General features: G+C 50.7%; 1 protein-coding gene across 1 annotated transcript in view; it reads left to right on the forward strand.

The window, feature by feature from the left end:
- Nucleotides 1-26,410, forward strand: part of AGRN (agrin) — a 151,690-nt gene that overhangs the window by 1,429 nt on the left and 123,851 nt on the right. The window contains 2 exon segments of the mRNA XM_026074040.1: nt 17-177; nt 9,849-10,110. Of these exon segments, the coding sequence (XP_025929825.1) occupies nt 17-177; nt 9,849-10,110 (423 nt within the window).

The following is a 26,410-nucleotide window of genomic DNA, read 5'->3' on the forward strand; positions in this document are numbered from 1 at the left end:
GCGGCGGCGGCGGCCGCGCTGCTGGCGCTGCTGGTGCTGGCGCTGGCCGGCGGCGGCGGGGCGACGTGCCCCGAGCGGGAGCTGGAGCGGCGGGAGGAGGAGGCCAACGTGGTGCTCACGGGCACCGTGGAGGAGATCATGAACGTGGACCCCGTGCACCACACCTACTCCTGCAAGGTAAGGGGCCGCGGCAGGAGCCGGGGCCGCGGCAGGAGCCGGGACCGGGGCCGGGAGCGGCCGCCCCGCCGGGCCCCCGCGCCGCACCAAGTGCGCGGCGGCGCCCGGGCCGCTGCCCCGGCTCCTGCGAGCGCGGAGCCGCGGCCCCGCGGAGCGAGCGGCTCCCCCGCGGCGGCCCGTGCGACGGGGAAACTTTCACATCGGGACAAGCTCCTTTGCAGGCAGGAACATGTGTTTCTTATTGTATGAACTGGCGCTTTGGTGTGTAATTATGTATTTTTAGTCTGCGGAGTTTCTCCCCGTTAGAGCTCCAACAGCTGTTTCGAGGGGAATCTCTTAAGGTTGCTTTTTATGGACATTTCCCTGCTTTCCATCGTGCAGAACTCCCTCCCAACTTTCTGCTTTGGAAGGGTTTAGGCCGGCCGCGGAAGGTGTTTAGAGCCACTTGCTGGCTGTAAATGTATCTCCTGTTTTACTTTAACAGCATCCTGAGTACCTCTAGCCTAAGCTATTATTTAACTGTGGATCTGGCCTCTGGCTACGTTAGCCGCCCCCCCCCCCTTAAAAAAAAGAAAAAAAAAGGCAAAAAAAAAAAAAAGCTGAGAGACAGCAAAGTACTGAGCAACCTGAAATACCATCTGCCTGGTTGTCAGAAAATGTGCTATATGGCTTAACCCTTCCCAGGGCAGGAATTTTGCTTGCGAGGACTTGCAGCTAAGTTGTATTTCCCCCCCCCCCCTCTTTTTGTAGTTCCCTCTACTTCCCATCCTAAAAAGTACTGTGGTCCTTGCCGGTAGTTAGTGCTAATAAGGGCCTGGTGTGATGCACAGCAGTGTGTTGCTGGGAGAGGTTTGCTGGTGCAGAGGAAGGGTCACTTTACGCTATGGTGTTGCCCTGTGTTCTGGAGAGTCTCTCAGCCAAATAAACCAGTTGAAAAGCTTCTGTCTGTCCAGCTGGTGCCTGCTGTTTCATGCTTCCTTCCACCACTCTGCCCCTTGTGATGCTGCATGGTGCAATCTGCACCCTGCTCTTCTAAATTAGATCACAGACCCTCCAGGCTAGTGCAGAGACCTTATGTTTGCAAGTGTCTGGCACATCCTGGGTGCTATATAGAAAACTAATAAGCTGCTGTGAGCAGCCGGTGTCCTGTGGCAGCTTGGGGCACATATGGTTGAATGGATGTGGGCCACCTGACGCTGGGGCAAGGCTTGTAATGCAAGTAGACAGGAGGTGGCCCAGTAAGGCCAGGGACAAGGCAGACATGCTCACCTGAGGAACTGGTCTCTTGCTTCTCACGGCGGACACATAGCAGGGTGTCTGGCTAGCATAAAATCCAGACTTCGTTTTATTGCATCAGAGTAAGTCTCTGGTCTAGGAAAACTGCGTTGTCTGTGCTCCTGTGGTGATAAACTTGCTTGCTCAGCACCTCTGCATTTGGAGGGGTGCATCAAATACAAGCGGCAAAGAGCAGCTAGGGAGCAATGTGTTGGGAGGAACCTGGACTGCAGGTGGTGGCTTTATGTGAAGTGTTTATTGTTCAGTTTGGGAAGAGGTTCTTTCTTGCAACTGCCTCTGAGCTATCCTGAGCAGTGCTTTGGAGAAGCTTGTGCTACTTACTCCACAGGCAACCTTAGGGTTTGGCTTCTGCTGATTATTAGTGTCATAATAGCACCTGAAGGCTAGAACCTGCCCCAAAGAATTGATTCCAATCCTGGAGTCCTGCAAAAGAAAGCGAAAGGAGAAAACCCTTGTCTCCTACCTTCAGCTGAAGTGCCCATCCCTTCTCATTGCAGCTGTGTTGCTGGCTGTCCCAGCCCTGCTGTGATATTTAGCAATTTTCTTAAACACCAGTTCTTTAATCCAGTTCTTCAATCCATTTAACTACATAAAGAATTTTTTCTATGCAACTTTTTATGGTATATTTATAGTGTGTTTTCAGAAAAAAAGCTTCAAAATGGGACTTGGAGTCTTGAGGGCCTGAAAGCATATAGATCAACATCTCTCCTAACCTTGTGAGTTGGGAGGGGCATAATAGTCATGACTTAAACGCTTCATTTTGCGGCGGCTATAAGCCTGGTTCACTGCGTCTAAGATCTCTCAAAGTAGTGGAAACGCCTGTGGATTCTGCTGATGTTGGGTTGCAGGATTAGACAGACTTGCATGTTGGTTTTGTGGGTTTTGGGGAGGGGGAGGACCCCCCCCCCCCAGCAGCTAGATTCCAAAAGGGCAGTTTCAGCATTAAACCCGACAGGCTGACCTTTGGCTTCGGCTCCTCTCGCCAGCAGTGGTGCCTTGTGGATCTGAAATGAGTCAAGGTGCAAACTGATCTTGCTGGTTAGCTCATGAGAAAACATATTTACTTCCTCACTATAATAACTCAGGTAACTGTTCCTTAGACCCTGAGGTTACCTCCAAATACCACAGTTATCTCCTGTCAGGTGGTTCTTTATCTGAACGGAAATGCAAGGACCAAGCGTGTGGTAGGAGTTACCTAGAGCCCCCGCCCAAAATGGTGAATGTTACTGGTGCTGGGTGGTCTGCGAGGGAGCAGGCATGCGAATAGCTGTGGCAGATTCCTGCAAGTGCTGCATTAGTGTATTGTTCTTCCTAGTTAAACTCTAAACCCTCCCAGCTGAAGCCTTTGATATATGAAGATAAGCATATTACAACCAAGAGAAGAAATGTGAATTTAATGTTAGATAAACATTCTTAAATAGCTGGCAGCCATTAATTTGCCACTAGAACAGATTATTATTATTAATGAAGAATAGACTAACGAAGCTCCTAAAACTGATGCTGAAACCTGCTAATGTGTCCTTCCTCCCAGGAGTGCGACTTGGCATGAGAACCAGGGCTCTCTGTGCTTTGCTCCTGACTGCAGCCCTGGACTTGCGATTGCTCCGAAGCTTGGTGTGTTTCTGTTCATCCTATTTCCTATAGCCTGCGTGTTGGCATTGTCTCTTCTTGCTTTTGAGTCCTCCAGTGTGCCTTATTCTGGTTTGATCTGATACTTATGAAGGAAGCTCCTATTTATAGGACAAATGCAGGTCCTATATGTGCTATAGGAAGTGTTGGGAAGGATGTGGATCCTGTTCCAAACAATAGAGCCCATGTTTTGGGGGATAACGGGGGCTGTTCTTCAGCCAACCCAGCCAGGGTTGGATGTGGAAGGAGCTGGGGGTGGTAGGTTTGGTGCTCTGCTAGTTCCCACAGAAGAGGTTAGCTGGCTTCTGCTGGGAAACGGCACAGAGTGAAAAGCAGCGGCAAGGGGAGAGGGACGACCTGTGCTCAGGAGGGAGGGATGTTACGTTGGCAGAGCTGTGTGTGAAGGCGCAAGCGGAGCGGATGCTAACCAGTACTGTCAGCCCTTCATCTTCAAGGACTGCTGAAATCTAGCAGTGACCCTTTTTGTTTCAATCTGAGCAACAGCTGTGTTCCTGAGGAGACTGCTCTGGTACTTCCTCCTCTTCCTAGGTGCTTAATAAGACCAAAGCTCACATTTTTTAGAGCATCTTCCTGGCAGCACCCCACATGCCTGTACAGGTGGTCCCATTCCCTACTCTGGGATGGACCCTCATGGCATCCTGGAAAACCCTTTCACTCTCTGGTTTTGTACTACACTTAAAATATGCTCTTGCAAGGATCTGCTTAAATAGCCTTCACTGTTCTTACTCCGCTTCCCTCCAGCTGCCAGGAGTCTTGTAAAACAGTCTTAATCCAGTGTTTTATGTGCCCTTGGTGAAAGGTTGAGTCTGCTGTAGGGAAGGGACCTTTTGGAATTAGGCTCTAGCTTAATTTTTTTGTTTTCCCCCCTCTCTCTTATCCCCTGATGGAGCCAGTGAGTCACCACTGAAGAAGTCTTGATTGTGTGTAATGATGAGTGGGATGCCCTTCAGGTGATCGCTTGGCCTTTGGTGCCTTCGCATCCATTTGTTGTGGAGGACAAGGGTGGGGAGAAGGCTCCTGGACTGTGGTGGTGCTTGTGAGCGCTGTGGCTTGGCTCTGTGACGTAGGATTATAACAGTCGTGCTAATTAACTCAAATTACCATCTGCCTCAGAAGAGGGGCTGTAGGCTTTAGTCTTTCTGCCTCCTTAGACCTAGCTGTGAAAGTGCCCAGTTTACCCTTCAGCAGCAGCCTCAGGGTGCGCACCCTGCCCCTCGTTTTTCCTTTTGTTCCCTTTGTTCCGGGGTCTCTGCCCTGGCTGCTTTCCACCTCCTCGTGTGGTGCGGCGGGAGCTCCTGCCGGAGGAAGAGGAGGTGGGGCTGGTGCTGCTGGAGGAAGGTGTCTTGACTTGACTGGGGAGAAGCGCAACCGCAGGGAGCTGTGCTGCTGTGCGGAGGGCTGGAGGAGCAGCTGGTCCCGGGTGGGGAGGCAGGAGGCTTGTGTTAGTTCAGACTTGTACTAAAGCCATGCAGGCTGCGTTCCTTAGCGCTCCGCACCCTTGGCTCGTCTGAGGTGCCACGTTTGCAGGTGTCACCAGGCTGGCTCTTTGAAGGTGGCTGCCTCATGTGGCACTGCCTGCGTGTAGTGAAGCAGATGTCTCTGTGTGAACACCAGGGATCCTGTAAGATTGCGGGGGGACAGAGCAGACAGCTGCCTGTCACAGCTACCCTTCCTTGCCATCTGATGCTCCCTCTGCTTGCTGGTTGACTGTCATCTCTCTCAGTTCACACTGGCAGGGCTGCATGCAACTGAGCAGTTGGCATTTGAAGCAGGTTTCTTCTTGGCTTGAAATAGGCAGTGCAAATAGCTTTGGAAGCCATTGCTTTCTCAGCCCACCTTTCCCCTGCCAGAGAAGACTGCGCGGTGCTACAGCAGCTTGGACTTGGGCTGTGCAGGGAGGGATGAATAGCCTGTGAGTTGTTTCTTGCCCTTTGGTTGCTGCGGCATTGTTTAACCCTGGCTCAAGGGGAGCTAATTCCCTTCGTGCTGGAGGCCAAATGAGGGCTAGCGCACCTGAGTAGAACATCTCTCTCCGGCACCCTTTGGCCAGCCGCTCGGTGTCTCAGGGCAGCCGAGGTGCATGTGGCTTCCAAAGAGAGGCCGTCACAGTGGTATTTATATCTAGGATAGTTTTGATATGAAGTATGCAGGATAGATTTGAAGTATGCTCAGTAATATACAGTGACTGTTTGGATCACAGGACCTGCTGGGTTGGGTGGGAGCTGAGACCCATCCAGTCCAGAGTCCTTCAAGGCTGGCAAATATTACAGCCCTTAAGAAGAAAGTGTGAGAAGTAGGAGGATCTGACAGTACCCCCCTAAACTTTGTTCTTGTCCTTCAGTTGTGCCTGTAGAGTGCAAGCAACACTAAATTCATTCCCTTTCTCCAGCTGATAGGTGAATTCTGTGCTGGGCTCTGGCAGCAAATAGGGGGGTATCACTCTAGCCTGCTTGCTCCTGTGCTGGTGGGAATGACCTGTTCCTTCGCCACAGCAAGTGCAGCTGCCTCTTCCCAACCCTGGCAGGGACAGTGTGTGGGAGTTGGGCTCAGGATCACTGTGGACCTTGAAGCCTCTCCCTCAGGACGGAGCAAGTGCTGAGCCCTCCTGAAATTCTGGAGTTAGGGCTTCAGAAGAATCACAAGATTGATTAAAGCTTGCAGGGCTTGCATTCCCCCTAGTCCCCAACATCTTTTTCTAATCCTCTTGTTTGAACTCTGCAGCGTCAGGTCTTTGTTTGCTTCTTCTGCAGCCACTGAGTAGTGGGTTGGAGGTATTTGGCAAGTGTGAAAGTTTTGTGTGTGTTTTTTTTTTTTTTCCCTTCCCTCTGTGTAGTCTGAGAAGTCTGTATGGGAGCACAGTGCCCTTGAAGGGCTGCGCAGGGCAGAGGCCAGCGAGCTGCTGTTGCAGATAACTAAGAATGGCACATTCCAGAGTGGGATAATGTCTGCTCCGTGCTTTCTTCCTCAAACGTAACAAGACACAACCCCCCCCCCCCCCCAAGCATAGGACCTTTAGTGCAAACAGCTCACAACCTCACTGCCTTCCCCAGGGACTGTCTCCCCAGATGCATGTGGGCATACTCTTTCTGCTGCCATGTTCCCCTTGGAACCACATTCTTAAAGTACGCACCTGCGTGCCTGTTTCGGAGAGGGGATCAAGAGCCCCCTTATCGCCGAGCTTCCCCTTCCCCAGCTGCTCTGGTGCTTGGCACAATGTGAGTCGAAGTGCTCTTGGGGCGGTGAAGACAGCTGGAGAATGCAGGTGACCCGGCACTCGGGCTGGTGCAGGAGGGGAGATGCTGRTGGAGAACGTGATAAAGCATGCGCTGAGCGTGTCGAGCAGGGGATTCCTGTGGTCACGGTAATACCCGCGCACTAGAGTAGCCACGCTGGCTAGTGAGCTGCCCTGGCTCCAAGCCGAGACCTCAGGCAGCTCTCTGAGCCGTTCTTATTACGTACGGCTTGCAGACCTGGCTCTGTGCTTCTCGCTAGCTCCCTTCAGAGGAATCTGCTCTGTGCTCATGTTTTCCTTGCAGTAGGACTAGTAGCAGGGGGATTTCTATCCTAGCAGGAATGGATGAGAACATATCTTTTGCGTCCCCTGGGCGCAAGAAACCATTCACTTCAGGTTGCCTCTTTCCTCCTGCGTGGGTGTTTCTTTTGGGCAGTTTCTTGCAGAGTGTGGCACCAGGGAGACGTCGGCTTGCAGTTGTGTGCAGATCTCTCCTTTTTTGGGCAGGGGGGTGAGCCAGCAGCAAGGTCTCTCCAGCAGAGGATCCAGGGAGACATTGCTTTAGAACTATTGGGAGCAGAGGGGGGAGGAAGGGACTAGCCCTTTTCTTATGGACAGGATTTATTTTCCTTTCTGAAGTTAGGATGATTGAGGGGAAACTGGCTCCTACTTCCAAATCAACCGTGTGTTTTGGCAAACCCAGTCTGCTAAAGCAAAGGTTTTCTTTAGTCATTTATGGGAAACATAAGTTGCTCCAACAACTACCTTTCTATAATTTTATATGGTTTGCTATCTGCTCTGTCTCTTGTCCTCCCAAATTACTGGCACCTTGTCAAAGCTGGGTGACTCCCTTCTTTCATTTGTTCAACCTACCAGTCTTCTCCTACCCCCCCTCAAGGCTCCTGTGTCAGTGTTTGCTGCCTCCCTGATGGATGGACAGTACTTTCTCTAGCTGCGCAGCCTTCCTGGTTGGAGGCTTCCTGGCGTTTCGTGTTCGCCTCAAAGTTGAGGCGGGGGGGTTGCATGTGTGGGTTTTTCCTGTGTTTTGTGTGGGTTTGCCGGCAGCGTTTCCTTCTCCCTTGATACATTTCACCCACTGAGATTTTGTTACAAGTCAGGATTTCTCTGGGAAAAATGTACCAGCTGGAGTCTGTCACCTTGAATGGTGCTGCCTGGGAGGAGAAGGGGGATTCCTCTGGCAAGGCTGAGGCTTGCGTGCTCCCCTGGGGATGCTGCTCATGGCACGTGATGATAGGGCTTCTGCCGTATCGCTGCCCCCGTGCCTTGTGTCCGCAGAGGACGGGCTCACAGCTGATGTGTGTAGAAAGGGTCAGCAGTGGGTGAGTTGGATCTCATTTCTGCCCAAGTGTCCAATGCAGGAGTGGATCTTCTGCTGGGAACTTGAATTCCTTATTAGTCATGGGCAGGACCAGGGCAGTTGTGATCTCCCCCCCCGTCAAGTTTCTGCCAGCTTCCCTTGGCTGTGTGCAGTGTCCCTTTTTGGAAAGCAGGATTCCTTGTCATAGCTGGTCATGGGGCAACTGAAATGGGTATTAGGGGCATAGTGTTGGGGGGGGGGCAGGTTGATTAGATCTGTCTCCTGTCTTAGCCCTTGTCAGGATGAAGTAGCCCTGCGTGCAGGGCAAAACAGCAGGAGCGATTTCTGCTCCAAGGAAACTCTTGAGCAGCTTTATGGATCTGGGCTGAATCAATTCYCTTCCAGTGTGACCCTGCCCAGGAGAGAAAAGGCTGACGGCAGAGCGGTGTGTGGTTGTGTGTTGTGGTTGTGTGTGTGTGTGGTGTTTTTTTTTTTGGTTACCTCTAAACCTCAGATGTACTGTTCAGGGCGACACTTTAACTTCAGAGTCAATGAAGTTTTAGCCTTAGACAAGTTTCAGCCTGGATAAAATCTTAGGTGTTTCATGGTCCGTGTGCCCCCATCCCCCCCAAATCCCTGCGAGAAGGGAGAGACGTCAGTGTCCCTGGAGAACTGTCACAGAAGGGAGTGGGAAAAGGGGCTGCCCTGKTTTTGCTCACACCTCTTTTGCCATCTCATTTCTGGGTCCTGGTTGGGCTGCTTCTAACTAGGCCTTGGATGCTTGGGCTTTGTGCAGAGCAGCTGGGGGACGTGGAGCTCTGCAGCCAGACTGCCCTGGACAAGCCCCTTGGGAAAGTCTGGGTGCTGCCAGCCCCTTGCGTCTTGGCAGCCCGTGGAGGGGAACCCTGCCATGAGACCTGGTGGGAGCTGCAGCCCCCTGCCCGCTGCTGGGCTCTGTTCAGCAGCGCTGGCTGGACCTCTGCGCAGGACTCGATGTAGGCAGCAAACAGAAAACCAGTGGGCTAATGTTAAAGGAACCAGCCCGCTTTAAAATGCTTGGAGAATTTTAAAGCAGTTTGAAGACATGTCCTGTGACCTGAAGCTTGTCACGTTGCGATGACAATCTAAGGATGTCTAGTTTTTCCAGAGTGCCCAGAAAATGCCAGTTGCAATTGGTGTGTCCCCAATGGCAACCCCCACCCCACCCTCTTTGCTGKGCCCCTCCTTTTACAGTGCACTAGTCCTTTTGATCTCTCATTTCGGGTCTCCGGCCTCTCCCTGCAGCAGCATTGTCTCCTGATGTCCCTCAAGTACTTGCTGAGAAGCAGCAGCTTATCTGGAGCATTGTTCAGGCCCTAACAAAGGAGAGGGGATACTGATGCAGTAGGTCTTCAAATAATCAGGTCAGCCAGCGATATCCTTTGYGCCAGGGCCTTTCTCAGTGTTTATGCTAAGGGTGGGGAAGGCAAGGCCTCCCCAGCTGTTGATGCTGAAAAGCAGAGGAAGAGGGAGAGGGCGTTTTAGTGTGCCACTGCAGGGGAAGTGGGCCTCAAGGGAGGTGAGCCGAGGCGACCTTCCTTGGAGGGCTTGGTGAGGGGCAGCTTTTTATCAGGCTGTGTTTTGCACCTCCAACAACAGTAACTGGGCTGGCCAGGCACTTCCCTTTGGCTGAGAGCCAGAGCCTGCTACCAAGAGAGGGGAGGCACCAATGAAATACAAATCCTGGGGCTTGGATGCCAAAGACAGTGTATCCCAATGCAGAGGGGAGAGTTGTGTTCAGGGGGAGCGATGGGTGTCTGTCCCTTGTTGGAACACCTGCATGACTGAGGGACCCCTTGGGACGCAGATGGCTGTCACCCCTTTACTCCCACGTGAGGTTATGTGGGGGAAAGGAGGTGCTGGCTAACCAGCCAGGAATGCCAAGTGCTTGCATATGTGTTGGAGAGTTGGGTGCAAAAACAGTAATATGTGCTTAGGTCTTCCTTGCTGACACTTTGTGTGTTTTTAGAGGGATGGCTAATGAAACTAGCTCTGCTGGAAGGCTTTGCCAGCCTGAACTACTCTCCTGTGCATCATGTGACACGGTGATAAAAATTAGCTGGGCTGGAAGATGCTGGTGGGCCCTGTTTGTGGCTGTGAAATGGTCTCACGTGCTCTTTCTCCCTCTTGTTCAAGGTGAGAGTCTGGCGTTATCTGAAAGGCAAAGAGATCGTCACTCATGAGATCCTCTTGGATGGTGGGAACAAAGTGGTGATTGGTGGCTTTGGGGACCCCTTGATCTGTGACAACCAAGTCTCGACTGGGGACACACGGATTTTCTTCGTCAACCCTGCTCCGCAGTACATGTGGCCTGCACACCGCAACGAGCTGATGTTGAACTCCAGCCTCATGCGGATAACGCTGCGCAACCTGGAGGAGGTGGAGCACTGCGTGGAGGGTGAGGCTGGGGCCACCGGGATGTCTCTCAGGCTTTACAKGGGGTATGCTGAGTGCTTAGACACAGCATCAGCCAAGCCCTGGCTCTGTTGGCCACCTTTTACTCTTAACCTGTAGATGATTGATTGCCAGGTGATCCCACTGGTGACATTCTAYATACTCCTGGGGTGGGAGTCATACCACTCTGTGGACTCACTTGTTATGAGAAAATGCCTGGCATTGACCTTGTTGTTAGAGGCAATGGTTGCAACCAAARTACAGCCAAGCGGAGTCTTTATTTTATTATTTTTATTCCAGATTTAATGCAGGTTCTCAGACTGCTCTGCAAAGAGTCTAATGGGGGTGGGAGCATCTGCACTGCAAAGTTTTGTCCTAACACGTGTTTGGCAGGCAGTACCAGAAGAATAAGTCTCTTCACACCTAAGTTAAATTTTCCTGTAGGTTTAGAACAACGAAGTTAGTGGGCTAACTCTGCAGTGAAAATYTGTCTTTCATCTTAGTGAACCTTAGCTTGCCTGCCTGCCTTGCTAAGTCAGCCTTGCAGACTCCTGCAAGGGTCCGAGAAGCCAGCCAGATTCTCCTTAGGGGTAAAGTTTACCCCTCGAAGGTATACCTAAGTTGGAACCAAGCACAGCAGACACCGTGCCTGCAGCTACGTGAATTTGGGGGATATGTTTTGCGCTTCTGTATTGCCCTGGTGAACCCAGTATCCCTTGTGTGCGTAATCTCTCCTAGGCCTTTGTCTGTTCCCAAAGGTGCTCAGATGAGGAGGGTTGTAATGTTGTGCCGTGCTCCTGGAATAAGCGTGCACTGAGGTGACTCTCGGTGCAGGGACTGTTTGCAGAGACCTCTAGCAGCAGACTTGTAGCTGTCTGTGGGGCACCATGTGGACCGCTCACATTCCCAGGACAGAAGGGGTGGGTGAGTTAACAGTGCTGTTGTGGATGTTACAACATGACTGCTGGGAAGAGCTGAGGGAAGACATCTCATTTGTGCTATATAGTAGGGTCTTAGGCTTCCAGATGTGGAATAAAGCCTCTATGGAGAATAGATCTGGAGAGAGTTGATATTTCTTTTACTTGTTGCCCAACCACCTTGAAAACATACTTCTGTAACATCCCATTTGGCTTCTTACTTCCTCCCTTTATGCTTGTCCTGTGTTCCAGCAAGAGCTCCAAGCTCATGGGGGAAAGTGGTGCCCCAAACGCTCTTTGGTGTCCCAGTATGTCCTGAAAACAGATGAGTAAACAAGGGAAAGAATGCAGGAATTCTGCACAGACAACAAATAAACATGCAGATTGGCTTCTTCCCCCTCTCTGGATGTGCAGAGGAGAGGCCATAACCCCTTTCTCCAGCTGTGAAKGCTGATGGAGAGGTAAATGACCGAAGTTCTGATCTGGAAGGCTGGGAAGGGGTTAGTTCAGCAAAGTGATTCACAAGAGGCGCTTGTCTCTTGAGAGGTTTTTGCAAGAGAGACACTGGAGGGTTTCTGGCTGAATGTATGTACTTTTTATTGCACTTGAGTGGTATCAGACTTGCTCCTTCCTTGCACAGAGTGGAGGGGGTGGGAGAAGGAAAGATGAGCATGCACACGTGTGTGTGTGAGGGGTTTTTTCTTTTCTTGGAAGAATTCTCTTCACCTATTTTTCTGTGTCTTTTGGCATGCTGCCATTGCACAGACTGAATGTGAGCTTGAGTCAGTTGAGCTAGGTGGTTCGTATTTGTGGTGAAGGATATTGTCCCTTATGGCCCCTGGGAGATGAYGAAGGAACTAATTTTCCTGCTATTGATTCTATATAGAACTTCGCACTGGGACTCATTGCTCCTTTTGCATTCAGCGGGAAGAGATTCAGAACTTTGCTGCATAGATGTAATGCTCATTACAGCCCCTGCTGTGCTAGGGCTGGCTGCGTGCAGTGAGCTGGCCTGGGGAAAGCAGGAGGCTGGGACCTGCTGCAGTTGGCAGGGGCATGTAGCTGTGGCGACTTCTCTCCCAGAAGGCTGGGACAGTGATGGGGCTCTTGTCCCCAGCGCAGCACACCCTGCAGCTGTATGGGTGTCTGGGGAGGAGAGAGGTGCAAAGGGCCTGGGTGCGCCAGCCTGTAAGTGGATGTGTCGGTCTATAAGCATGTCCTCTGATGCAGTACCATAGGAAAGATGTGCTCAGTGAGCTACTGTGCAGGGGAGCTGAAGGTGCCAAAGCTGGGCCTGTCTAAACTTTAACTCTCCATATTATATACTTAAATTGCAGGTCCATGCAGTTGTAGATGGGGTGGGTTGTTTTTGTTTTTTTTCCTACTACCTTCTACACTAACAGCCTTTCCTGATGCCGGCAGCAGCTGATTCTTTCTGGGACTCTGGTTTTCTCTGAAGTTAATTTGCYGAACAGCTTGCTTCCTTTAACTAATTAAGAGCCTCTTCCCAATGGCTCACCAGGATGCTGTTGGCATGCTGAAACATGGTCAGCCTAACTGCCTCAGGGCTTGAGGACAGCAGGCTGGTCTGAGGAGAGTGAGGACTGTAACGGAATGGAAAACAACCTGCAGAGAATTTCCCATGTAAGGTGAGCCTTATTTCTCTGAAGTGGTGGATAGCTTGTCCAGACTSTTCTGCTGAGAAAAGACAAAAACGAGGCAACTCCCAGAGACTGTCTCAGGTAGGGGTCAGAAAGTGTCGCCTGGGGGAGACGCAGTGGTTCTTATTTTGGCATTCACTTAACTTGGCAGCTGTTTCGCTTACCTAGATAAACCCATCTTTCCTGTCATATCCAGTGGAATTGCTTTTCCTCTTCCCATTTCTTGGAGGCTGGTCATTGCGTGAGTATTGCGTATGCTGTGTGCTAACAGGTTTGCTGTAGAAAACACGGGACAAATTGACCCTGCRAAAACCAGGTTTCCTTCAAAAGCTCTACCCAAGCCCCAGGCCTCTCCTGAGGTCTGTGAGTTTCCTTTCAGCTTGCACAGTGTAGCTGTCTAGCTGGGTTCTGGGAGACGGAGCAAAAATTGGCCATGAGAACCTTCTCCTGCCACTCTGGGAACCATTTCTGAGCTCTGAGTCTGAGAATTTAGCTCCAGGACTTGTTTCCCATCAGCTCCCTGTGGGAGGGTTCAAAGCACCATTGCCCAGAACACCATTCTCTGCTGCGTTTTCAGAGTTTAAAAACAAACCTTTGAGTGCTTTTTCAGAAACGAAGTGGAAGAATGGTGACAGTTGATTAGAAAAACATGAGTGTTTTGAGTGTCTTCATCTTTTGTCATTCCAACTTGGAAAATCCTAGACATCAAAATCTTTCCTGTTTAAAAGGGGAGTTCAAACCAGGGTGCCTCTGTGAAACAGCTCAGGTTAGAGTAAAAACAGCGTGCTTTGATTACATTTAATTGTGTTGAAAATGCTACGGCCAGCTGTAGTTAGTGCCAGACTTCAGCTTAGTTCTGCAGACCGGCTTCAGCACTGAGGGTGCCTGTGTCACCGAAATCGCCCGGAGGGAGCTTTTTTGGAGCTGAACTGCAGAGGAGCAGCTCTGGAGCTCGGGTGGGGAGGCTGGGATACTGCTCGGCTCGGGTCACTGAGGGAAGGAGGGTGTTTGCTCTTGCGCCTCTGTGGGTGGAATGCACGGAGAGCGAGCTGGCTCCCAGCAGCGTGCTGCGCTGTATAAGCACCGAGAGCCGCCTGGGAGTGGATTTCCTCTTGCTCTTCAAGACATCTGGATGAGGCTTCCTGGGGGAAGAATTTGCCTGATAAGCCACAGCCTCTCTGCATCTGTGCCTTTGAGCACTGGTACTGCATAAGGGGGGTTGGAGTCACTGCTCAGGTTTTCAGGTGTTTGGCTTTTTTGAGCACACAGCCAGCAGGCTCCATGCTAGGTGCAGTGTTTCTTTTTCTCTCCTTTCTCCCTCCTCTTACAACATGTTCACAAGTACAAGCTTCTAAGAGTTCAACAGCTGACTAATCCCTAAAAGATCTTTCCCCTGCGTGTCTCATATTTCACTTTGATCGCAACTACAGTTTAAGAAAATTGAGATTTTTTTTTTGTATGGTGTGGGGAGGGGCTGTGTGCTGACTCCACACTGAGCTGTCTGGGTGGAAGGAAGTTCAGATTAAAGCTTTGTTAGAGCCTTGGTTAATGAGAACCGAGAGCTGTTTTTTATATAGTGCCTTGCTCATGGCGTGATTTGCATTAATGCTGGTGCAATTGCTGTAGCTGAGACTGCTTTGCTAGTTATGGAGATCTGTGCGGACTTTGAATCTCCTGGGAAAAGCCACGCACATCAGCTTTACRAGTACAGTGCATAATTAAACCTGATAGCGTTGGGTACAGTAGACATGCGCCATTGTAACAAAAGGTCCTGCTGGTGGCTTGAAACCTTCATCCTAGAGTAGCATGTCCAACACATCTGCAGGAAACGTTCCTTTGCGCTTAGGTTAGCGCTGCTTCACCCCTAACTTCTAAGATGACATGGAAAAGAGGCTAGTGAGCAAAAGGGAGTTTAAGCCTTTTAGCAAGGATGGGTCTGTACTTTGTGGGGGAGAGGAGGAGGGTGCAGTCAATGGGTGGTACTTTGCCTCCCCTGATGGGAACTGTTCCAGCAGTGAGAGTGAGGCTTGACTCCCATAAGCCTGCAAGTAGCAGCTGTGCCAAACTTTTTTTGGACCTACCTGTTAACTTCCTGGGCTGCTTAAAACCGGGTACAGGCCTGTATGAGTGGCAGCCGGCTAAGTGATCTTAGCTAACGCTATGCTTGTGCTTCCAAGGCATGATGGTTTCATGACAGTTTCTCCGCTGCCTTCTCCAGTCCTGGTGCGGCTGCAGGCCTAGGTCCGCTCCCTCTGTCTCGGCAGTGAGGCTGGTGTGTGTTGGGGTGGGGCGGGCACCTTTGGGTGCTGCGTGTCACACTGTTACGTAGGAAGTGCAGCGGGACAACGTGGTGTCTCGGGGTGCAGCCTTGAGGATGGCATGCAGGCCTTGAAAACTCTTTTCGTGTAGCTGCCCATAATAAAGCTCTCTAGTCTGGCTTGTATTCAAGATGCAGGGTGCTGCAGATGCTCCGTATGTTTGAAAATGTTACTTAGCTCTTATTAAAATTCTTATTATAGCCAGTCCAGAAGTCTCCACTGACTTTTCATCTCTGTGGCAGTCACTGATTACTTCCATGGAAGAGCTGCAGCCTCAGTTGTCCCATGTTTTTACCCAGGAAGCTAATTGTTTTCTCTTTCAGTCTTTGATCTCTTCTCCTGTTATGTGCTTTCCCCCCATGTCCCTTTGTGCTGGATTCTCTCCAGCTCCACAGATACCCCTGTGCTCACTGTGCTCTTCTGCTTCTTGCTGCTGTGGGGCAAGCGGGCAAGTCCTAGGGACAAGGGCAAGGAAAGATGAAATGCTCATCTGGTGCAAGAGCTGGGAGCAAAACTAAAGTGGTGGAGCTTTGGCCATCCTGTGCACCCTGCCCCTCGTGGCAAGCTGACAGGTACTGGGCCTTGTGCACTGTCCGGGTGGGACCATCTGCAAATCCCAGGTACTGCAGGCAGGAGCCAAGGCACAGCAGTGAGCGCTTGGCAGATGCCAGCCTGCAGGAACCAAATTCAAGCCTGTTGTCACTGGGCAGTGTGGGAGGAGGAGGGAGAACCAGCTAGAGCTGAGGCATGATCTTCTGTTTCAGCTTATTTCTCTTAAGGGTGAATGCTAGTCTAATGGTAGCTGCAAACTCTTGTTGCTTTATTCTGTACTCAGAAGGTTTTTGGTTGACTTGGAAGCGGGACTGCTTTGAAAACATCTTTCAAARTGACATAGTTCATTTTGTTTTGTCTTTTTCCTGTTCACTGTTATTCTGTCCTCTTTTTAGGCCTCTGCCTCTGTAGAACTGAGACATTTTGTTCTTGTAAACCAGCCCATGCAAAATCTTCTTTTCAGGCTCCTTACAGAGCTTGTAAAACATGCGTAGTGTCAGCAAGGAAATTGCTGGCATGGGTTTGTATTAGGTGATCTGGGCTGTGGTYATGTCCCATGGTCTGGCCTCCCTGCAGCCCTTCTCCACCCCTGCAACTATTTCTTTTTAATCCATCCCTAGCCTTTCATTGTGCTTCAGGACAGATGAGGGAGGTGGCTGAAGAGGTTTGTGTGTGGGTTTCATCTTTAAGAAGTCCCCCCTCTTCCCTCCTCTTCTTGGCTCTGTTTTGAATTGAAGATAATGAGAACAGCATCAACACCTCTGCCTTGAGAGGGTGAGGAAGTTAGCCAGCAGCTGCTGAAGTGTAGTAAACCGAAAGGAGAGAATATGCCACTGAAAAGTCCTGGGGCCCCTTCCTGCATCCTTGTCCACGGTCTAGAACACCATGGACCGAGCAGGCAACTCAGCTGCTTGCTAGGGCTGGAGCAGTGTTTCCTGTCAGGGCTGCCACATCAGAGACTGGCAGTGGGGAGAGAACAGACTGAAGTGTGGGTGAGGGCCTCGTGCTTCAAAGGTGGATGGAGCTAAGTGCTACGGTTGATGCTGCAGAAGCCAATCTGCCTCCTGTCCCCCATGCTAGTCCTACGGTGCCAACTAGAACAACATTTGCAGAAGATGCTCTTACTTCTAGCATGGGAGGCCCTGTGTTTGGGCCAAGCATAAGGGTTGGTCTTCTACCCTCCCTTTCTTGGTAGCAATGCAAAACATCTCATGGGTTTATAGCAGTAGCTCAGAGATTCAATTTGTTTAGCAAATTCTTATGGAATTTTAATCTGGTGTGGGAGGCATCTGGTCTGGGAAGGCTCCTTCAGCCCCCACTTCCCCCTCTGAGCACATCCCGCTCCACTTCTCTGTGGGATTGGCTAGGGCTCCTCAGTCATYGGCCCAGACAGCATATCTCTTGGCAGTGCAGGCTGTACATTCGTGACAAGTGCTGGTCTGTGGCCATGTGCTCTTGATTCTGCTCCTCCTTTGTTTGTTCATCTAATAACTTAGAGTGGGACTGTGGCTTGCTGCCTGCTGCTCTGCAGAAGGGAGCTGCTAGTGTGGGGCTCAGTCAGGCTCTGTGCCTTCTTCTGAGATGTGTTTTCCCTTGGAATCGCTTGGACTCCTCCAGACCTGCTTGGGCAGTACCAATCAGTGCTGGCCCAGGGCCAGTACACCGCCTCCTAGCTGGTGGGAATGCACAGGAAAGCAGTGTTCTCGGCATTTCATCCTTTCCCTACAGTCATGGGGTGGAAGAGGAAAGTGGAGGAGGGAAGGGGACATGGGAGTGGGAAAAGTATTATGAGTTCCCAAGCGGAACCAGTCTGAAATGCTTTTGTCCTGCTCTCAGTCCTCATAGCCTGTTGTCAGAGCCCTCCACTCCTTTGCTTTGTGCTGCGTGATGCTTACCATCGCCTTGCTAAGGGGACTTGGCAAGAGCRTGTTACAGTGCTCTTAAGCAGGCGGTTGCTGCGGGGAGCTCCTCTGTGGGCACGTGAAGGCTTTGGCAGTGCCTGGGGGCTGCATGCACCAGAGGAAATCCTCTCTCCAGGGGCTTTGAGGGCCGAGCTGCTCCCCTGGGGCAGCATGGAGTTGGGTGCAAGTGGAGTGACACTTCTGTTTGCTAGTGTCAGGCAGTAACTGTTTCTGTTGACAAGGCTGGCTCTGAATCCTTTCCTCTGAGCGTCTTTTAAACTGAATGCCAGCAGATCTGGGAGTCTGACTTCTCCTTCACCCTGTTTGCAGCACCTGGCTTTGCAGAACCGTGCTGCTGACTCCTTGATATCCCGTAGCCAGGTGGACTTCAATGAAGCTTTTCTGTCTCATTGTCTCCCCCGACCCCCTCCGTCCTGCAGCCAGCGTGTGAAATGGGGAGCGGTGTCCCTCCCTCCTCCAGCTGGGTCAGAGGTTGGGAGCCTACGCCACACCTGGGCCTGGGCTGATTTAGCTCATGTGCTGCAGGCTTTGGGCTCAGGCTTTGCAGACAACCTGTGCTCTGTGTAACCTTATGCACTGACAGTTGCTTTTGACTCCAGAGTCTTGTCTTATTGTGTTGCCAGGCCATGAAACTGCAGCTTTAACAAGAGGTGTTGCCATGCTGTAGCTGTTTCTGTCTAAACCTTCCCTGTTACTCTTATTTCCCTGACTGCTTGGTATCTCTTCTCGCAGCATCAAACATGGGAATGTTATCAGCCCTGTCACACTGTTATGTGCTGGAAGTGTAAAATAAACGTGCAGGGCTGACTGCTTGCAGAATGCAGACAGTCACATGCATGAATTTAGATTGTTTTAATGCTGTAACCGATTTGCAGCTACCTAGGACTGAGTGGCTCTGTCTTTCTGGCCACTGATGCTTCCTGCCAGCAGCAGAGGCAGAACTTTACTCTCTTTCTTAGTGGCAAATCACTGGCTCCTGCTGCTGAGTTAGGAGTAAGCTTTCCCTTCTGGCGGTCCATGTCTTATACTTTGTCCTTTGATTCTCTCTGATGGAGAGCCTGGTATATGGGCGCACTAATTAGCCAGCATATCTACAGAAGCATTCCAGGCAGAAGAGGTGTGAGTGAAGTTTGTCAGAACTGATTTGTTTTCCACACGGAGCCCTGGAAGCTGGGCTCTGCTTGCTAGGAGGGTGGAGATGACCTGTCTCTAGTCTTGGAGGTGACAGGCCAGTGACTGGTGGGCTGTACTGAGCCCTGCCAGGATGCTGGGCAGGACCACACTGACCAGCCTCGTGCCGTGAGGGCTGGCTGGAGGCCCTCTGCCTATCAGAGCCCCGAGGTGCTTACTGGAGCTCTGTGCACCACCCCAGGCTTGCTTCTTGCTAATCCTTGCCCTGGAGTGTGRCTTTGGTCTGTTTATCTTATTAAACACACTGCGAAGATCCCACATTCCTTCAGGATGACTTCCACAGAGCTGGAGAGCCCTTTGATGTCATGTGTAGAGGGGGTAGGGCTACAGCTGGCCCAGCACCCTGGGACTGGACAGCCTCCTCTCCCTGTAGAGGTTGAGGGGAGCTGAGCAGAGAGAGGATTTGGGGAGGCGATGGTGCTCTGCAAGCTACTCCCTCATTACAAAAGCTATTCTAGCAGTGCCTTTTTATTCCCCTTGGAAAACTGCTTCACTTCCTGCATTTTCAGCTCTCTGGAATCATTTGAGTAGCAACGGAAATTGGACTGTAGTCCTTTCAATAATTTATACCCAATTTGGCTAATTTCAATCTGGCTGTAGCACAGACTACAAAGTGAATAAGAATATGTGAGGCTTCAAACCACTGTTTTTCTTATCCACTTCTAACTTTTACTCCCCTGGCTCTTCCTGTGTCCAGAGGCCACTTCAGTCTGTATTAATTTTCCTCCTAAACTGTGCCAAGTTTAACGGTATGGTTGCCGTCTGAGCAGGGGGCACAGGCCTGGGCTCTGTCCCCAGTCCTGGCCTAGACCTGTGTGAATTGCTGGTTGTCTTAAGCCTGCGCTCTCCTACCTGGTCCCTCTCCCACTTTCTTTTGTCTGCTTGGTTGCTTTATGAATGGCATCCGTCACCACGGCCCTTAGCAATCACTGGAGGTCCTGAGCTGACCAGCACTTCCATATGTGATCCACGTCATCTTTTGTGCCTGGGCCAGATCCCAACTCTGATAATTCCCCTTGCATCCTTAGGCAAAGTTGCAACAGGGATCTGAAAGTTTTTTGTTTTGGTTGGCAAGCGTGCTGCTTGTTTGTTTTGCCTTGCACTGATACGCAGCTGCTTTGTCCCATCCTGCAGGTAGTTACCCGCAGCAGAGATCTTGTTGTGGATCACTTGGAAGCCTGTTGGTAAAAGGTCTTTTGCAATAAAAGATGCTCTAACAGTGTCTGTTATCTCTGTCTTTAAGCATATGGCAGAGTAGAACCGTGGCTTGTCTTTGCCTAGCATGCCGCACAGGGGAGTTGGTGTGTGCCATTCTTGGAATTACTAGGCAGTTGTTGTTCTCCTCAAGCTGAGGCTGTGTAGATTTTGCAGGATTTCTTGGATTTAGTGGGTTTCATCCCAAAAGAGGACTGGGACTGCTGCTTACTGGTTATAGTCAGAGGTGCTTTCTCACAGCTGGGTCTTGCATGTAGCCCAACTCCATAGCTTTCTTATTGCAATATCTCATCTTGAACTGCCTTTCTGGGGGAGAAAAGATAAAAGGTTATAATGACTTTACTGGCTCTGTACAGATCCAGGAGACAAATTTTGACATCTTCCATGACCAGCTGCCGCCTCCTACTCCATTTTTGCTTTTCTTGCCATAGTAGTGGAGATTGGAAGAGAACTCAACACTCCCAGAGGCTGTAGTGTCATCTTGAGGGGCTGTAAGAGCATTTTCTGTCTAATATTAGACCATGCTTTCTCCCTGTCTTGTAGGTATGCTAATTAGCTTAAGTGAATGGGAGGACTGGCTGTGCCTCTGCATCTTTGATTTGTGGGTGATATTCAATTAGAACAAAGCAAGGGGAACAGAAAAAGACTAAGGGAGCTTTTGCTGATCTCCGCACTAAGTGCGTTGCCTCTGGGCATTTAGTCCTCAGTTCTCTGTTTCAGGTGAGTGGGGTCAGGCTGATAGGGAGACCTGCTCATGACTCTTCAAGCAAGCAGAAATGCTTTGGGGAGATAACCTAATCCAAAACCCTCTCCCTGGGTAGAGAGGGAAGTGTGGAGGCTCAGAATTTCTTGGAGAGAAAAGAGTGAAATAGCTATCTTTCCTTTGAGGGCTTTAAAACACATTGCCCGTGTTAAGGAGGCATTTAACTCCCCTAGATGCTGCCTACATTTCTATGGACCGAGATAGGTATGGTAAGTAAGCAGTGATATGGTCCAAGTTTGCACAGCAAGTCTATGGTGGAGCTGGGAATGGGACCCAGGAGTCCTGACTCAATGGGCTGCTCACAACTGCTAGCAGTAGAAAGGAAAAGCGCAGGATAACTGATTATCTACATGCATCTTGACTGAATAGATGGGGCAAGCTCATGACACTGCAACCAGAATACCAGAGCTTTTCAGTTAGTCAAGGTGTTGACATCCAAAATGGGAGATCTTATGATAGGCGAGATCTCCCCTGAGGGCCTATCCAGGGCTGTCATCACTGTAGCACCAAGTTGCTGTAGGCTCTTTACTGTTACTCATGGCTTCCCTGGGCCCTTTCCCTGCTGTGGCATGCCCCCAGGTGCACTGCCAATGCAGACTTGCTTTGAGTTTCTTCTCGCCTGCTTTTTCTTCAGCCTTGCAGCCTGCCCGCCAGGCCTCATCAGCCTGTTCCTAACTCCATCTACAGTAACAGGGAGCACAGGGCTGCTGTGAACAGCTGTACGTTGAATGTGCATGCATGGTGCTGAGGTGGTCTGCCAAATGTGCTCTTGGACTTTAAACCTTGGACTGCTCTTTTCACTGTCCTTGTGAAATCCTGGTATCCCTGCTGGTCGGGGGGAGTAAGGAAGTGGAAGAGAAGCTAAAGTCAGACTTCCTGAGCTCTCTAGCTAGAGAGAGCAGGGCTAGAGCTAGTTCACATTCTCCTTCCTCACATAAACCCCACAAGCCCAGCTCATTTATTCTTCTGAAACATGGATGCTCAGCCAGAGCTCCCTGCTCTCCTTTCCTCTTTCTCTGTCCGTCTTCAGAGCAGCCTTCACTCCTCTTCAGTGAGCTAACCAAGTTCTCTACAGAGCATTTACAGATATAGAAGGTGTAAGTAGCATAGATGGGCAGTATAAATGGTAAGACAGGTCTAAGCTGATAACTACGACCATAAATCCAGAAGTGAGTGGGGAGCTGCAAGCTTTGCACAGGCTGTAAACATGCTTTCAACATACAACACTCCAGTTTGAACTTGAGCTGCAAAGGGGGGAAATACTTGTTGGGGGAAGTTAGTTATCTGCTTCTGGAGACCTCCTGTACCTGCCATTGTGAGAAGAGTCTGGAGTAGCCTTCTCCAAAGGGTAGTCCATCGGAGATGTGCAGACTGGATAGGCAGCTCAGGCTGCGCAGCCCAAAGGCCAGGAAGGATGCTCAGAGTTTATTCATAACCACTTGCTGCTGATGTGCACAGCATATTGCGCTGAACAAAAGCACCTATTTGAAGCTGAATTCATGTTCTGAAAACTAGTCTTGAAACTTTCTTCCAGCCTCTTGTCCTGTGGCAGTGTCTATGGTGCAGGTGGAAGATTGTAGCCAAGGTCTTTAGCCYAGCTGGGTATGCACTAACTCCTACCACAGCAGAAGTTCCCAGATGCTCAGCTCTGGTAACCGAAGGGTTGTTTAAGCTGTGGGCTTCCAGCACTTGCAGTACCTCTGAACCCCCAAACTGCAGAAGGGAGGCCACTGCAGGGAGAAAATTAACCACGACATTGCCTGCCAGCTCTCAGATTCAGCTGCCAAATTGTGATTGTCTTGGCTCTGAAGCTGTTCTCCTTGGCCAAGAAGCACCATATCTCACTCTGTTCCCTGGGAAAAAAAACAGTGCTCTGGGGCCTCAGGTTAGTTCAGGCCTTTAAGTACTACTGTAAAATCAAGGAATAATTGCATTATAAAGGAAACATCAGTCCCAAGTTGGGGGGGGAGGGAAGCGCGTATAAAAGGGATCTGAAATGAATCTGCTGACTGGAACCTGGCTTCCCACCTCGGAGCAGCCAACCTCACCAGTTGCCACTCATATTGCATCTATTTTTATTGCGTTTTTTTGTGGGTTACAATCAACTGGGATAACCAAATCTCCTTGCAGGCAGCAGATTAGCCTGCTATTTATGATGGGTAGCAGGGAGAGTTCCTGCTGGCAAATATTGTCAAAATATTTTCAAAGCAGCAGTTTGCAGAAAATGGCTTAGAATTACCCTCTGATTTGCAACTGAGCAGACCATGTCTTCACAGGTTAACAAATTTTCCTGATTTACACGACTTGGGAAATAGCTGGCAGTGCTGGCTATGGACACAGAAAATCAAATTAGCCAGTTGGAGCTGTGAGATTCATCTCCAGCTCCATGTGTTCTTTTGTCAACTTGGTGTGAGATTCCTGGTTCCTATGGAAGGCAAAAATCGCCCCTAGTTTGGGAATAAGGGAGAGGAGTATGCAAGAGATTAAAGCATGCTCTGGGAGCTGTGCCTTGATATTTTAAGGGGGTCTCTGTATGAATGCTGTGAGCTGATTTCTCCCTTGCCTTTATCAATGACGCTGAGGCCCCCTGCTCCCACTGCCTGCAGCAGTGAGGGGTGGATGCTGAGCACCTCTGAATGCTAGGCCCTGTGCAGATATCTGTGAATGCTGCCTGACAGCGAAAGCCAGGATTGGGCTTTGGTGTTGCTTCATCCATAGGGCAGTGTTTCCTGCCAGATACTGGTGGTGGCTACGAGTGAGAGAAACTTCCTGTGAGCAAGTGAAATGGGTGTCTATGGGTGCAAGGTCCATATTTTCCATCTCTGATCCAACAGATGGAGGGTAGGGAAGGGATGGTTTGGGATTCCCTCATAGGGTTTCTCTGTCCTGGAGGCCATTCCCTTGTCCTTTGTGCAGCCAGCCTGAGAGAGCTGTTTCCTTGGGCTTGGCTGGGTGTTGCCTGCCAGTTGTACTGGCCCTTCCCCTCCTTGCACCTTTCTAGCTTATGAATTTTAATCTGCTCTTGCACTAACGGGCAGCAGCCCCAGCCAGCAGCCAGGGGCAGCATTCCAGTCATAGCTTGGCCAGGTACGTTGGAACGATAAACCAGCCCCGCTCGGCACTCGAGGCGTGATCCGCTGAGCAGCGAGGTGTGGGAGGAGCAGCCTGCCCTTAGGAAAGGGGTGGCGTGGGAGCAAACGAGTTCACAGCTGTGCTCGGGCAATGTCCCAGCAGCAGCAGCGGTGGCACTGACAGCCTGGGGAGGGAGATACTATCCTTTTCCTAGCTTGGCTTAGACAGTTTTGTTGCTGATCCTCTTCTCGCTGGGTCCCCACTTCTGGGAACTTAGGCAGTGCCTTGTTTTTTCTCTTTTCTGAGAGTCCACAGTTGAAGGTGGCCTTCCCTACTGCCTCAGTTTCTTCTTTCAGTGGCTGACTGACAACTTGTAACACATACATATGATTCATATAAAACTCTAAGATTTGGGTTCTGTCTTTTCTGCAGTGATATTTTGCCATGGGATTTCTTCAGGCTCTGCTGAATCCTTTTTCTGCTACTTGCTTGTTCTGCTGATGCCTGAAAACTTTACTAATGGACAGATGCGTGTTTTAAGATCATTGCTTATGGCGTACCAATTGCAGGAAGCCTGGAAGGAAAGAGAACTTAAGTGGTACRGTGTAATACAGGGCAGGACCCTGTAAAGCTTGATGCATTTTAAATGCTTCTGATTAATGTTGATTAGAAAGTGCATCCTATGACCCTGTAGGGCAAGGAGATTTTGTCTGGACTGTTTTCATGGATGCCTTAGGAGGCCCTGTGCCATGGCAGAGTTTAGTGCAGGGGTTGCTCAAATGTCTTCAGGGGTGCAAGGTACTGAGAAGAGGGCCACTGTAATAGTTTGAGTGACCATGACATGCAATCTGCTGGAGGGTGGAGTGGATCTCTGTACAGAAGAGATCCCTGATGAGGGTTTGCATGTGAAATGATGYGGTAAAGTCTGTAAGTTGCTGAGCAGGAGAGCAGTGCGTGCAGGAAGTGCACGTGGATGTTTTGATGAGAAGTTTTCAGAGGTGCAATCTACTAGTATCCCTGCTCATAGCCTTTGCTGGTGAGCATTCTTCTTGATTTCAGCAAACTTTTCCCCTTTCCTTCATTTCCCAAGGGAAGAGTTTTACATTTTTTCCATGCAGCTCTGATTTGAGTGGTTGGGGGASGTGTCTGTCAAAGCACTGGAAAACATATGGAAGTTTTAGAGGAGGTATCAAGGCTATGGGGTCAGAGCTGAATTTCTTCCTCAGTTATTACCCAAGCAAACCCTTTCAGCTGGGCTGTGGGAGCCATCTGTGTGGGCTGGAATTGGCTACTAGAAGCTGTAGCTTCATTTAGGACGGTATCACTCTTGAGGAGTCAGTCTTTGAGAAAATGGGTTCTTTGTGTTTTATTTGTCCAGCTCCTGCTTACAGCCTGTTTCTCTCAGCTTTGCTTGTTACACTGGGCTGTCTGTTTATGCAGTGATAAAATCCCTGAGCAAATTGTTTTAACTGATGCTGTTTATCTAAGAGATAAACTAGGATCAGTGGAAGCTCCTGGCAGTTGCATGGGGAAAGTCTGTCTCAGGGAACTGTCTGACCTCCATTTAGGTAAGTGCTTCTGCTTCTTAGCAGTTGCAACACATTTGCCCAGACTAAGTGAGGGGTGCAGAGATCAAGATTTGCGAAGGCCCCTCTTTCCCGCTGCCTTTGCCTTGCGGTTGGAACACCGGTGCAGGGGAGAGGGACGCGGAAGGGCGCACTGCCTTGGGAGGGTGGCGTCTGCCAGCAGCATGTGCCGGGTGGACTTTGAGGGGGCTGGCAGCTCCCCAGCTGTTGGGAGCAGCTGGGAGTGCGGTAACAGACTGCTGCTTCTCTAAAGCTGCCTGCAACACCGTGCCCACCCCATAGCCTGCTGCCTCCCTCTGCCTCGCGCTGTTACTGCCTGTCCCGAGGGAGCAACCTCTTCTTCAGTACAGGTTTTAAAGTGTCACTAAAACCTCGGTGCTGCTTTGATCCATAGCACCTTGTAAGCCATGAAATAAAACTTTGCTGGCTCTTACAGGGCATCTCTGCAGCAAGCAGAGCATCAGCTCCATATTTTGAAGCCATACCCAAGTGGATTGGATAAAGGGCGGATTTAGGTATCAGGGAAGATCTGGGCTCAAAACACTTGGAGATACTGGTTCCTGCACTTCTGCATGCTGTGTGACACAGTGCTCCGATTAGGAGGGACGCTGGGGCGTCCYGCAGTGAGGTGCGGTGCTGGGTGCTCCGTTTGCCTGGCCAGCGTTGTCTGGCTGCCCTGCACTCCAGGGACAGCTGGCGTTTCCTTGGATAAGTAGCCAGGCCACTTGCGACTTTGTTTAGTAGATGGAGGAGCGAGCTCTCGGGGGCACGAGGTATTTCCCACCCTTGCGGCGTCTCCGTGCCCCCGAGCCGTTGCGTTCCTGGGCGGTGAGGCCGCCGGCAAACAGCGGCGCGGAGGTGCGTGCCCCTGTGTGGGGTGGCGTAGCCCTGGCGAGGGAGAGACCTCTTCTCGCGGAGCTGCGGGTTCTCTCCAGAAGGCCTCTGGGGTCTGTTTAGCTGGGCTTCGGTTAGCTACCTATCTGGGGTGCCAAGTTTCTGGRTAGCTGTAAGCTTGGGAAGGGGTGGAAACCTGCGGTTGCTCTGTGTGGCTTCTGCGCGCTCTCCTCAGCGCCGCTGGCCCGGGGGCCGGGAGGGAAGCGGGGGGCC

The sequence above is a fragment of the Apteryx rowi genome, unplaced genomic scaffold (assembly GCF_003343035.1).
Source record: "Apteryx rowi isolate R43461 unplaced genomic scaffold, aptRow1 scaffold_38, whole genome shotgun sequence".
NCBI lineage: Eukaryota > Metazoa > Chordata > Aves > Apterygiformes > Apterygidae > Apteryx > Apteryx rowi.